The following is a 13678-nucleotide window of genomic DNA, read 5'->3' as shown; positions in this document are numbered from 1 at the left end:
TAGTGGCATCCCTATCTTTCTTTTCTCTCTCTATCTCTCTCTTTCTTCCTCTCATGAATCTCTCCCTTCTTGTTGTTGTTCGGTAATAGTAACCCAACGCAACAATCAAGCAGCAGATCAGATCCGAAGGAAGTTTATCTGTCCATCTATCAACTGATCGATCAGTCCATCCCATCAATCAAATCAAAATATCAATATTATTCGTAGAAAGTTAGATTACAAGAAGATATCATTAAAAAAAAAATGTCTGCCGCAGCTTCTTCCAACACTGTCTTTTCACCACCGGACCACCTCATCCCCTCCGATCAACTCTGCTATGTTCACTGCAACTTTTGTGACACTGTCCTCGCGGTACGTAGTTCTATTATCATCCTATCCTTCTTCTTTCTCTTTCTCTTGGAACTTTCTTCCTCCCCGGCCCTCCGATCTTTCTTAAGCGAGCTTCTATGGATGGATCGTCGATTTGATTAGCTTGTTTCTTTGCTCCATTGTTATACTTCCGTTGTTTAATTGCTTATGTCTAGTTTCTGGGTTTTGATATGTATGTATTGGTTTTGGACGTTTAGGTGAGCGTTCCTGGCAGCAGTTTGTTCAAGACTGTGACGGTCCGATGCGGCCATTGCAGCAACCTCCTCTCAGTCAACATGCGCGCCCATCTTTTTCCTGCTGCAGCAAACCAACTTCACCTCGGACATTCTTTCTTCACTCCTCAGAGTCTCCTGGTAATTTGTCTCGCTTTACTTATCTTAGTCCCCAACTCATTTCCTCGATCGTTCCTCATCCTCAAAATAACCTAGCTAGGTATTAGGTTAGTTCATGTACACACATATATACACCTATGTTGGAACAGTGTATAATTGTATGCTTAGATATTAGAATTTGTTTGTATTTCTTATGAATCAATTTATAATGGTGCTCTTATAACGTGCATAAATGTAGCAGGACGAGATCCGAAACACCCCATCAAACACGTTTACAAATCAGCCTAACATGATGATGAACGAATCGTTTAAGCCGATGATTCGAGCAGTTGAGGAGATGCCTAAGCCTCCACCTGTTGTTAACAGACGTAAGAGACTATCTCTAATTATGATCTTTTCACCCAACTCTTACCCCCAACAATATTCTTTCTTTCTTTCTTTTTGTAAACCCACTCAAATGGCTTTCTGGGTCTATCGCTTTTCTTGTTTTCCTCAATTTGTATGTCTTTAGCAAAGAATAGTAGAAATGTTTCTGGTTTTCTGAATCCTTATCGATCGCTTTAGCCTTTCTGGTAAACGGCAGCCTTCTTTGCCGATCAAAGAAAAGTCTGAAAAAGTAGGATCCATGCTTTTGAATTTATGGGCTTACTCTATAACAGTGCCCAATGCACTGCTCAAGTCTTAAAAGTTTTTAATATAGGATCAACAGAGCTAGAGGCAAGAATCTTTTTCAGTACTTATTCATGTGTAGCTTTCTTCTTTTACATATTTCTCCAGAGTCAGTATTCAGTCCTCAGTTGTGCCAAATTCTTCTGGATTTCATTATTATAAATGTAAGGCTTTCGAAACACCGATGGAAACATTGAGTCTGTTATCTATATATTAACCTCATCGATCATGATTATATATCCTAGAATTTGTATGATCATCGTCCTTTTATCTTTATACTAAATGCAGCTATGGACATATGAGAGCGTATTATCTGTGATTGAAAATTACAAGATAATTTTTCTCAAAAAAAGAAGAAAATTACAAGATAATAAAAGTATATGTAGCCAGCGAAGTGATTATAATGTGTCTATCTGTTTTTGTCCGTCTCCGTGATTGAATGTGACCAGCTCCGGAGAAGAGACAGAGAGTGCCATCTGCCTACAACCGCTTCATCAAGTAAGTACTGAATTCATCAATCAGCTTCACCCTCTTTTTATCAGTGACTCATTCATATTGTAATTGCTCAGTTTTCTATTTATATCAATCAGCATAATAATGAGATCCATCAATATTTATGACGTTGCACTGTAGGGAAGAGATCCAACGTATCAAAGCTGGAAACCCTGATATAAGCCACAGAGAAGCCTTCAGTGCTGCTGCCAAGAATGTAAGTACGAGAGCTTTCCTAATTTCCTTGTGTACTTTAGCTTGCTAGGGTTTCATTTCACAAGTAGATGCTGTAGCGAACTCGCTAGGATTCTTTTCACTGTGTTTGGATTCATGTTCTTATGACGTTGTTGTTTAACTTTAGATAGAAATTCCAGAAAGATTTATCTCTTAATTTTGTTTTGGTGCATTTGTTTTGTTTCTGTTAGTGGGCCCATTTCCCTCACATCCATTTTGGCCTGATGCCTGATCAACCCGTGAAGAAACCCAATATGAGCCAGGTAAAGAGATGAACCCTAATTTTAATTATTCCAATTAATTTGTAGTTTGGAATCCTAATTTAATTGCCTAGCTCTCACTTTTCAATGTGATGATGTTAATGCAATAATGTTATGCACTGGTTGGGAACCCTAATATTCAGTGATAGTCATGAATGCAAACTCTGGGTTTGTGCAGGACGGAGAGGACATGCTCATCAAAGACAATGGATTTTTCAGCGCTACTGCAAATTTGGGTGTCTCCCCCTACTAAGAAAGATTTGCGTTTCCTATTTCACCTTTTATATGGACTTCGAAAAACTACTAGTAGTTAGTAGGAATCTTCTGAATCCTAAGCTTTATTATAAGTGGACTCCAGAAATTTGGGTTGCATGGTTATAATTATGATACCAGTAACGACTGGATCTTGTTCAAGTTTAAGAATTAATGCTCTGTTGAACCCATATTGTGAAAAAAGACTTTTTAATTAAGGAGGGTATATCAAGAACGTAGTGTTTAATGAATTCTGATCAGCAGGATTGTCTGTCAAAGTGGTTATCATGCATGTTTAACGAATCCTTGAAATCAGTCACCAAATGTAACGACCCTAAAATTTCAAGCTTAAAAACTCAAAATTCCAAAGTCGTTCAACACTAAACAATTTCACTGAAATCGAAATCATTTAAAATGCCACAGCGGATCATCTCTGAGTTCAAAATACAACTCAGTCAAACCGATTATTACAACCAAATTATAATTCAACATTATAACAGATGGAATTGCGTAATCCTCACAACAAACTCACAAGATAGTCACACAAAATCCACACACAAGCTGGAGATAAATAACTTCAAGTCCTCTGAGCGGTCCGTCAATTCCCGCTAATCCACACCTGCGGAGTTATCCACTACACCATCGAATTGGTGCACCAGGATTGTAAACACAAACCCGGTAAGCTTTACAGCTCGTATGAGTAAAATGAAAATATAACTCGCATATTAATATATATATATACGAAAATCCACAAATCAAACAAATATAAATGCCCTCATGAGTCAATGGACAGCCAATCTGGTTGTCCCAAAGAAATAAGAAATGAATCGCTCATGAGAAAATTAAGTAACCCTTCTGGTTACCCAATGCATTTATAATACGGGTACCAAGAACGCTGGTACACATCTGTTACCCCTCTCGTAATACACCGCTGATATTGGATAGCCACCCGCTACCCAACATCCAAAATAAACTGAGTACCCATGAGCAGATAACCACCCGTTACCTCACATGCAGTACTAAGGCAGACAGACTAGAGCTCTAACTGTATCGTAACTTTCGCCCGGCCAAAGGCTAGGTTCCGACTTGCCAAACACGTACAATAATCTCACATCATATTGTACCAATCACGTCCGAAGACAAATCAACATTTTAACAATCTCAATGTTAAAAATCACGTACAATAATCTCACATCATATTGTACCAAAATCATGTCCGAAGACAAATCAACATTTTAACAATCTCAATGTTAAAATCACGTACAATAATCTCACATCATATTGTACCAAAAATCATGTCCGAAGACAAATCAACATTTTAACAAACTCAATGTTAAAATCACGTACAATAATCTCACATCATATTGTACAAATCAAAATCACATGCTCGATATTTAAATCTCGTCATCGAAATGACATAAATCACGATAAAATCATAACAGTATATTATATAGCAAACTATATATATATGTACATATTTACCATTTATACAATATATATATAATCCATTATATCGTATACATGTCATATTTCATAAACACGTCCGAAGACAAAAAACTCGTCCGAAGACAAAACTCGTCCGAAGACAAAACATTTTAACAAACTCATGTTAAAACCACGTACAATAATCACACATCATATTGTACAAAAATCACATCACATGCTCAACATTTAATTCTCGTCATTCGAAATGACCAATTCCAATGAATTCATAACAGTATATAATATAGCAAACTATATATATATGTACTTATTACCATTTATACGATATATACGTAATCCACTATATTGTATACGTGTCGTAATTCAATATTAAAAACTCTTGCAAAAATCTTGGAATCACCGCAAGGGTAGATTCTTAAATAAGTGAGATTTTACTCACCTTATTGACTTAAGCGAAATTCCACAATTCAAGAAGGTAATTCCTTTCCTCGATTTAACGATCACCTTGAAAAGATAAGAAAATGATTTAGAATCGTTTCGTAAACCTTTAAATGCCGAAACAGTAATAATCGGATACTGTTCAGCAATTTTCGATTTTACGAAGTTACTGTTCGGTGTTACTGTTCACTGTTACTATTCACGGTTACTGTACAAATATACCATTAATACGTATTTCTGTACGTATAAATATTATATACGTATTTCTGTACGTATAAATATTATATACGTATTTCTGTACGTATAAATATTATTTACGTATTTATGTACGTATAAATATTATATACGTATTTCTGTCCGTATAAATATTATATATGTATTTCTGTACGTATAAATATTATATACGTATTTCTGTACGTATACATACTGTTTAAATGTAAATACAATCTCAGTAAATAAAATTTACTAAATTACCCTTTTACAAATTACTTTTTACATTTACTGAAAGTAATTTATATTTACATTTACCGTAGGTAAAATTTAATTACATTTACCGTACGTAAATAAAAATTACATTTACATTTACCATACGTAGTAATTTACCAAAATACCCTTCTGGAATACTGTTCACGCGCCACTCGCCGGCGACCGCGCGTGGGGCCCACGCGCCTACTCCGACACCAGAGCGTATCGCGTCACCTCCGCCCCAAAAACCATCCTCTCCTCCTCCTCCTCCACCTTCCTACGGTCTCCGACTACCCATAGCTTGCCCCATACTCCCACACGCGCCGCCTCTAGGCGGCGGTATCCCTCTCCTCCATCCACCTCCGATTCTCCACAAAAACCTCCAAAATCAACACAACAACATCACAACTCATTCAATTTCACAACCCTTACCTCTATCACGTCGTGGAAGCACCGGAGGATCGCCGATGAGCTCGAACCAGTCGGTCTTGGCTCGGTGACGTGCAACGAGTCTCCACGACGGCGAGAGACAGTGCGTCGACCTCGGGGTCGACTGCAGGAGGCCGTGCGACGCTCGTAGTGTCGGCGGTGTGGCTCACGGACGTGCGGTGGTGGAGATCGGGGAGGGAGAGCGCAGGTTTCGGGAGAGAGTGTCGAGAGGGAGAGAGAGCGAGGCGGGCTGAATGGGAGAGATTAGGGTTTCCAATTATGGAAACCCTAATCTCATAAATGTTCTATTTATACCAGTTTCCAAATCGGAAACTAACTTCCGACGTTAATAACTTTTACGTACGATGTCCGTTTCGAACGTGTCACATACTCACGAACTCGTATCGACGAGCTCTACAATTTTCGTGAAGAACGTTTTCGCAACCGAGCGACGAAATAAAAGTCGATAAATTCGTTCGGAAACGTAACGTTTTCTTATTAAACGTTCTCGGAACGTTTCCGTTTCCGTCTCATAACGTTTGCAAACAATCATATTCATTTAAACTGAAATTCATGTCTTTATAGAACTCAAATTGATTCAAATAATATATTTGAAATTTAGGGTTATTACACCAAAACTGGACAAATTTAAGCTATATGAGGCCCTGCTGTCGACCTATATAGGCGTCTATTCTGCGCACCACGGTGTTCACACACCGGCAGCACGTGGGTCACTTGCGCGGTTAGTTTAAAACGGATGTTATCTTAAAATTCAAACTTATCCATTCACGACCATATCGATTCTACTTCCAGTCGATGCAACAACACTCCGATACCGGAAGAGCCCAAATCCAAGGCTGCGATTAAGACAGGACATCAGCAGCGAAGGATCCCTTTTGACCCTCTACTCATGCTCTGCATCCGGGAGATTTTGGGTTCCAGCAAGCAGCCAATATGTCGGATATCATAACTTGTTTTTCTGGCATATTCCAAATTAAGCATCAATTTTCTTCTGGGTAGATTATCAATTTGCCTCTTAGCTTGTAGCTCTCACATGTTTGCTTCCAATTATTTTATTTTGATTACAGATTTCCTTATTGTTGGAAAAATGGTTAATAAACCATTTAAAACCAAATTTTAATGAATTAATTTAATTAAGTTAAACTTATAATTAATCAAAGAACAACATAGATTTGAGTTCTCCATAATGAGGGCTACAAGATCATATGTTTGTTTGTGTAATTTGGTTTGTGGGTGAATAAGAAATTGTCACTCAAAGATGGCTACTTAGAATGAGGGAAAAATGTTTGTCCCACATTGGAAAAGTGAAGTGTTGAAAAGACTTTATATAGATTCCATTGTGTATGGATTGTAAAGTGTGTAAACCCCCTTATACCCTCTCGCGCACGCGCAGGGGGGTGCAAATCCCAGGTCACAAGGGAAATTCGTGTATCCTCGTGCGACCTGCATACACGAATGCAACACCGAATTGAGGATTGGAACGCGGAATCTTTTTGCATTTCTGAAAATTCGGTTTTGACTTTTCAAATTCTCTTAACTGTTCAAATTCTTCTTTTGTAACAACTGTGTTAATGTGTGTTATGGAGAATTATAACAGAATTGAAATCAGTGCTTGTAACATATGTAACTCATATATGTTATGATCTTTTGATTTCTATAACAGCCTTCTTATTCATTGCTGATTGCAAATCCTCAATGTATAAATAGCCACCATCCTTTCATTGTAAAATCATCCATTCGAAACACAATCCTCCTCCCACTCTCAAAGTTCTTAGCTTTTCTCTGGTGATAGAAAGATGTACCTTTCGAGTTCGTTGAAGGTTCTAGTTAGTAGTGCAACTTCCTAGAATCGTTTAGTCATTATATCCTGGGAGACAAGCGCCAAGCATCCTTGCACCGGTAGAGGAGGCGTAAACGTCTGAAGGACAGTGTGGTATCACACACGTCTCGACTAGTTCTTCCACCACCAATCGTTCGGTATTTTGGTTGAATTTATTTTTTCGTGTTCTTCGTTATTAGAGTTACAAGTATAGTTTCTGCTTTATAATTATTTATAATTCAGTTTATTAAATTATATATGCAATATATCATTGCATTCTCTAACAATCTTAAGACGTTTATTTTTTATATTGCTTATATAATTTGTATTCGATATTTTTCTACAAATTTTCAAGTAAACTTACACCTTGTGAGTGTGTTTCAGTTTTTGAAAATGACCAACGGAGAAAATTCTGGAAATGGCAAGGGACCTTTGGTGCCAATTGTGCTTGTTGCCCCCGTTGTACCTGTCTCAATATCCCATGGGGAAAAACCTGAGAAGTTCAACGGTTTGCATTTCAAGAGGTGGCAACAAAAGATGATGTTTTATCTGACCACTCTGAATCTGGCAAGATTTTTGACGGAGAATGCTCCTGAGTTCAAGGAAGATGACCAAGGTGATCAAGCAAAGATAGTTGTTGTGAGTGCATGGAATAATTCTGACTACTTATGTAGGAATTATATCATGAATGGTCTAGCCGACTCATTGTACAATGTGTACATTAGCATGGGAACGACAAAGGAGCTATAGGAATCCTTGGAGAAAAAATATAAGACCGAGGATGCCGGCGCTAAGAAATTTATCATGGGCCGCTTCTTTGATTATAAAATGGTGGATTCCAAGACCGTGATGAGTTAATTCTCTGAGATTCAGCTAATCCTGCATGAGATTCACGCTGAAGGAATGCAGCTAGGTGAAAGCTTTCAAGTGGCATGTGCTATTGAAAAGTTACCACCTGCTTGGAAAGACTTCAAGAATTATTTAAAGCCCAAGCGAAAGGAAATGACCATGGAGGATCTAGAGGTTAGGCTTCGCATTAAGGAAGACAACCGCGGATCCGAAAAGAAAGCATGGATCAATGGCGTCTCTGCCAAGACAAACGTGATGGAACATGGTCAAGGTTCCAAAAATAAGAAAGGAAATTATCAAGAGTCCAAGCTGGGGCCGAAAGGAGGCATCTCTAAAAATCCAAGGTTTGAAGGCAAGTGCTACAACTGTGACAAGACTGGTCACAAGTCTGTCGACTGTAACAAACCGAGGAGGAACAAAAGGAAGGAGGCAAACCTGATTGAAGCTGTCACTCAGGATGTTGCTGACATGAACCTCTGTTGCATGATATCAGAGGATAGCATGGAAAAAGTCAGAGATTATGACTGGGGACTAAATGACTTAGAGCTATGGTATGACCAAGCCAAGTTTTTGGATTGATCTGTAGAACGGGACTGATATTATCAAGTAAATTGATGTATGTTCTTAATATTTTTATAAGTATAAAACTCAGTGTTGACAAATGTGTTTTGTCTGAAATTGATATAGAGCCATGGGTGATGGATTGTTTAAAATGACAATTGTCAAAAACTAGCTTTCTTCCTAATTTATGGTAGTGAAGAATGGAATATATGTCAATTAATATGTATAAGTGTGAACTTGTGTAGAGACAAAACTGACTAGATCATCTTTCCAAACTGTTGAAAGAAACAGTGAACCCCTTGATCTGATTCATACAAAAATGTGTGTGATTTAAAATCAACGTTATCTAGAGAGAATAATAAATATTTTATTACCTTCATAGATGATAGCACAAAATATTGCTATAAATGCAACAGTGAGGCTATAGAGAAGTTCATTCTTTATAAAAATGAGGTTGAGAACCAACTCAACAAGAAAATTAAGGTACTAAGAAGTGACCGAGGGGGTGAGTATGAATCGCCATTTGCTAAGATTTGTGCTCAGAATGGGATTATACATCAAAGGACTGCTCCATACTCACCAGAATCCAATGGTGTAGCATAACGCAAAAATCGTACTCTAAAGGATATGATGAATGCTATACTACTTAGTTCTGGGATGCCACCCAACATGTGGGGAGACGCGATTCTCACAGCAAATTACCTTTTAAATAAGGTACCCAAAAAGAAAGAAGAGAAAACTCCATATGAGTTATGGAAAGAGAGAAAACCATCATACAAATACTTAAAAGTATGGGCATGTTTGGCAAAAGTGAAAATTTCTAAACCTAAAAAGGTGAAGAATGGGCCTAAAACAGTTGATTGCATCTTTATTCGATATGCACATAACAGTTCGGCTTATCGATTCCTAGTCTACGATTCGAATATTCCTGAAATCCATAAGGATACGATAATGGAATCGAGAAATGCATCCTTTTTTGAAAATGTATTTCCATGGAAGTCTAGAGAAGAATTTAATCCTTCTAAACGGACAGGTGAAGACAACCGAGCCGAAACTGATGATGCTCAGGATCAAGAATCTGAGTCGGAGTCCGAATCTGAGTCCGAGGTTGAACCTAGACGAAGTAAAAGGGCAAGGACTGCAAAATCATATGGACCTGACTTCTTGTCATATATGGTTGAAGGTGATCCCCGTACCTTCAAAGAGGCAGTAAGCTCTACTGATGGTCCTCTGTGGAAAGAAGCAATCAAAAGTGAGGTTGACTCTATCATGCAAAATCACAGTGGGAATTTGTGGATTTGCCACCTGGGTGTAAGCCTTTGACTTCCAAGTGGATTTTCAAAAGGAAATTAAAAGCTGATGGGTCAATAGACAAATACAAGTTATTAAAGGCTACAGGAAAAACGAGGGTTTGGATTATTTTGACACTTATTCTCCTGTGATGAGAATAACCTCCATACGGATGGTACTTGCAATTGCAGTGTTGCGCAAACTTGAAGTACACCAAATGGATGTAAACACAGCTTTCCTAAATGGAAATGTAGAAGAAGAAATCTACATGGAACATCCAGAAGGTTTTTCTGCTCCTTCTCAGAGTAAGAAGGTGTGCAGATTGGTTAAGTCATGGCATGAGAAATTTGATAATGCCATGATCACCAGTGGATTTAGAATAAATGAAGGTGATAAGTGTGTATATGTCAAAGACACTGAAAATGGATATATCATTCTATGTCTATATGTGGATGATATGCTTATCATTGGGAGAAACGATAAGATGATCAAGTCCACTAAAGACATATTGAATTCTAAGTTTGACATGAAAGACTTGGGACTTGCTGATGTCATTTTAGGAATTAAAATTACGAGAACATCAGAAGGGCTTGTGTTGAGTCAAACATACTATGTGGACAATATTCTTGGAAAATTTGACAATGATGGTTCTGGAATTGTCAGAACTCATGTAGATATGAATCTACATTTGTCCAAGAATAAAGGTGAAAGTGTTTCTCAATTAGAGTATTCAAGAATAATTGGGAGTCTAATGTACTTAACAAGTTGTACAAGACCAGATCTAGCTTATGCGGTTCATAAGCTAAGTAGGTACACGAGTAATCCTGGAGTTATGCATTGGCAAGCGATTGGAAGAATACTCAAATACCTAAGGTATACTCGTACCTATGGGTTGCACTACACATCATACTCTTCTGTTATAGAATGGTTCACTGATGCGAACTGAATATTTGACATGAAAGACTCAAAGTCTACTAGCGGATATGTATTTACGCTAGGGGGTGCAGCCGTGTCCTGGAAGTCCTCAAAACAAACAGTTATAACTAGATCCACAATGGAGTCTGAGTTTGTAGCACTAGAAAAATGTGGGAAGGAAGCAGAATGGTTACGCCAGTTCATAGAAGACATTCCTAGATGAACAAAACATGTGCCTGCGATTGGTATACATTGTGATAGTCAATCTGCAATTAGCAGGGCACATAACAAGATGTATAATGGTAAGTCTAGACACATTCGTCGAAGACATAATACCATTAGATAACTACTCTCAACTTGAGTTATCTCCATAGACTATGTTAAGTCTAAGGATAATATTGCTGATCCTTTAACCAAAGGGTTAAACAGAGAGTTAGTTGAAAAATCATCGAAGGGAATGGGACTAAAGCTCGTTGGAAATTAAAAATCACTACAGTGGATACCCAACCTAGCTGACTGGAGATCCCAAGATCTAGGTTCAAAAGGGAAAACCAAATTGTGGAGATTAGTTTCGGATCACTGTGGGGAGTTCCCCAAGTCCATTCTTATGATGAAAAACAGTGATACTCGTAAGCATGAGGTTAAGCTAAAACTTTTAATGATTCTTATGCGTCGAGAAATCGAGCAGAGTAATGCAGGTTACTCTTAATTAAGAGATCACCTATGCAAGAGATAAGTGGGGCCGTTTTTAGGGGAGTTAATGAGGGCATAACTCTTATCAAACTACTTGTAGAACCAGGCGTGTGTTCCATGGCCAAAATGGGCACAAAAATGAGAACCGAAATGTACCAAGGAGACTCCTGTGTGAAGTATGTCATCATTTACACAAATGACGAATAGTTCAAAGACATCATGTCTACTATTTAGTTAGTAAAGTAAGCATATTTTCATAAGGGAAGGTTCAAAGGGTCAAACCTACCTATCCTATGCAGGTTTCAACCATAGAAATCTATCACCAAAATCTATCGAGTCTTTGGTGGCCAATTTCATTCATGTGGGGAATTGTTGGAAAAATGGTTAATAAACCATTTAAAACCAAATTTTAATTGATTAATTTAATTAAGTTAAACTTATAATTAATCAAAAATCAACATAGATTTGAGTTCTCCATAATGAGGGCTACAAGATCATATGTTTGTTTGTGTAATTTGGTTTGTGGGTGAATAAGAAATTGTCACTCAAGATGGTTACTTAGAATGAGGGAAAAATGTTTGTCCCACATTGGAAAAGAGAAGTGTTGAAAAGACTTTATATAAAATCCATTGTGTATGGATTGTAAAGTGTGTAAGCCCCCTTATACCCTCTCGCGCTTGCGCACGGGGGGGGGGTGCAAATCCCAGGTCACAAGGGAAACTCGTGTATGCCCGTGCGACTTGCGGACACGAATACAACACCGAATTGAGGGTCAGAACGCAGAATCTTTTTGCATTTCCGAAAATACGGTTTTGACTTTTCAAATTCTCTTGACTGTTCAAATTCTTCTTTTGTAACAACTGTGTTATTGTGTGTTATGGAGAATTATAACAGAATTGAAATCAGTGCTTGTAACATATGTAACTCATATATGTTATGATCTTTTGATTTCTATAACAGCCTTCTTATTCATTGCTGATTGCAAATCCTCAATGTATAAATAGCCACCATCCTTTCATTGTAAAATCATCCATTCGAAACACAATCCTCCTCCCACTCTCAAAGTTCTTAGCTTTTCTCTGGTGATAGAAAGATGTACCTTTCGAGTTCGTTGAAGGTTCTAGTTAGTAGTGCAACTTCCTAGAATCGTTTAGTCGTTATATCCTGGGAGACAAGCGCCAAGCATCCCTGCACCGGTAGAGGAGGCGTAATCGTCTTAAGGACAGTGTGACATCACACACATCTCGACTAGTTCTTCCATCACCAATCGTTCGGTATTTTGGTTGAATTTATTTTTTCGTGTTCTTTGTTATTAGAGTTACAAGTATAATTTCTGCTTTATAATTCAGTTTATTAAATTATATATGCAATATATCACTGCTTTTTCTAACACTTATTTCCATGTTCCAACTGCCATCTTCAATTGAATGGAATTGATGATGCTAAAGTTCATGATTGTTTGGCAAAACACATTTCTATTAAAGACCCAGCTGAGTATATCGATATTTACCTAATTGAATGGCCCAGAGTAGAAAGATGGCTGGCCCCACATGTACATAGTTGTGATTGGTTCTTTTTTTAAAAAAATTAATTGCTGATTCTTGCACACTGCTAGAGCACATTCTCCGTTCCAAATTGTAGTGTTCGTAAACTTTTTTGGGTACGTACTCTAACGGTTTACATCTCCCAAGATTCCTGAGGAAAAAGAAAAAAGAAAATCTTAGAAAGCTAAGAAAGACTGTGTAGCCATTCATGTCGCCAAGCCGAGGGTCATGCAGGTCTTGCTAGCTAGGCGTAGGGATCGGATGGATAATAACTCAAACTTAAACCCTACCTCATGTTATTGCTATGGCGCCTATCGAGTTTTGGTTTATATAGGTGAAGAAGAGCTTATACAAATATAGGCGTTGACTTGAGGGGGTTGAGCTTGGCTAGGCTTTACCATTTTGTACTCCGATGGCAACCATTCTGAGTACGTATACATGCACAAAAGCGATTAACACATGCTAGAATGCTAGATATATCTCTCACATGCAAGTGTAGTAACCAGAAATCTCATCTAGGATAATAAACGTTGATTCAATATATATTAGACTCATTTTCTTTTGTATCAGCCATTAATTACCATCATCATTACAAATGGTGCA

At 37.8% G+C, this 13678-nt stretch overlaps 1 protein-coding gene across 2 annotated transcripts; it reads left to right on the top strand.

Moving 5' to 3' along the window:
• Window positions 1-237: 237 nt before the first annotated feature.
• LOC126803367 (axial regulator YABBY 1) lies at window positions 238-2736 on the top strand. 2 transcript variants are annotated; one of them, XM_050531175.1, is made up of 7 exons: window positions 238-351; window positions 567-722; window positions 943-1069; window positions 1820-1868; window positions 2004-2079; window positions 2288-2359; window positions 2535-2736. In XM_050531175.1, exons 1-7 carry the CDS (start codon window positions 244-246, stop codon window positions 2607-2609), a joined length of 663 nt encoding a protein of 220 aa, XP_050387132.1. In that variant the 5' UTR covers window positions 238-243; the 3' UTR covers window positions 2610-2736. The 2 variants fall into 2 exon arrangements, with proteins under 2 accessions (XP_050387132.1, XP_050387131.1); XM_050531174.1 differs by having other exon boundaries at window positions 940-1069.
• The last annotated feature ends 10942 nt before the right edge of the window (window positions 2737-13678 follow it).

The sequence above is a fragment of the Argentina anserina genome, chromosome 7 (assembly GCF_933775445.1).
Source record: "Argentina anserina chromosome 7, drPotAnse1.1, whole genome shotgun sequence".
Classification (NCBI taxonomy): Eukaryota; Viridiplantae; Streptophyta; class Magnoliopsida; order Rosales; family Rosaceae; genus Argentina; species Argentina anserina.
This window is presented reverse-complemented; position numbering and strand designations above follow the sequence as displayed.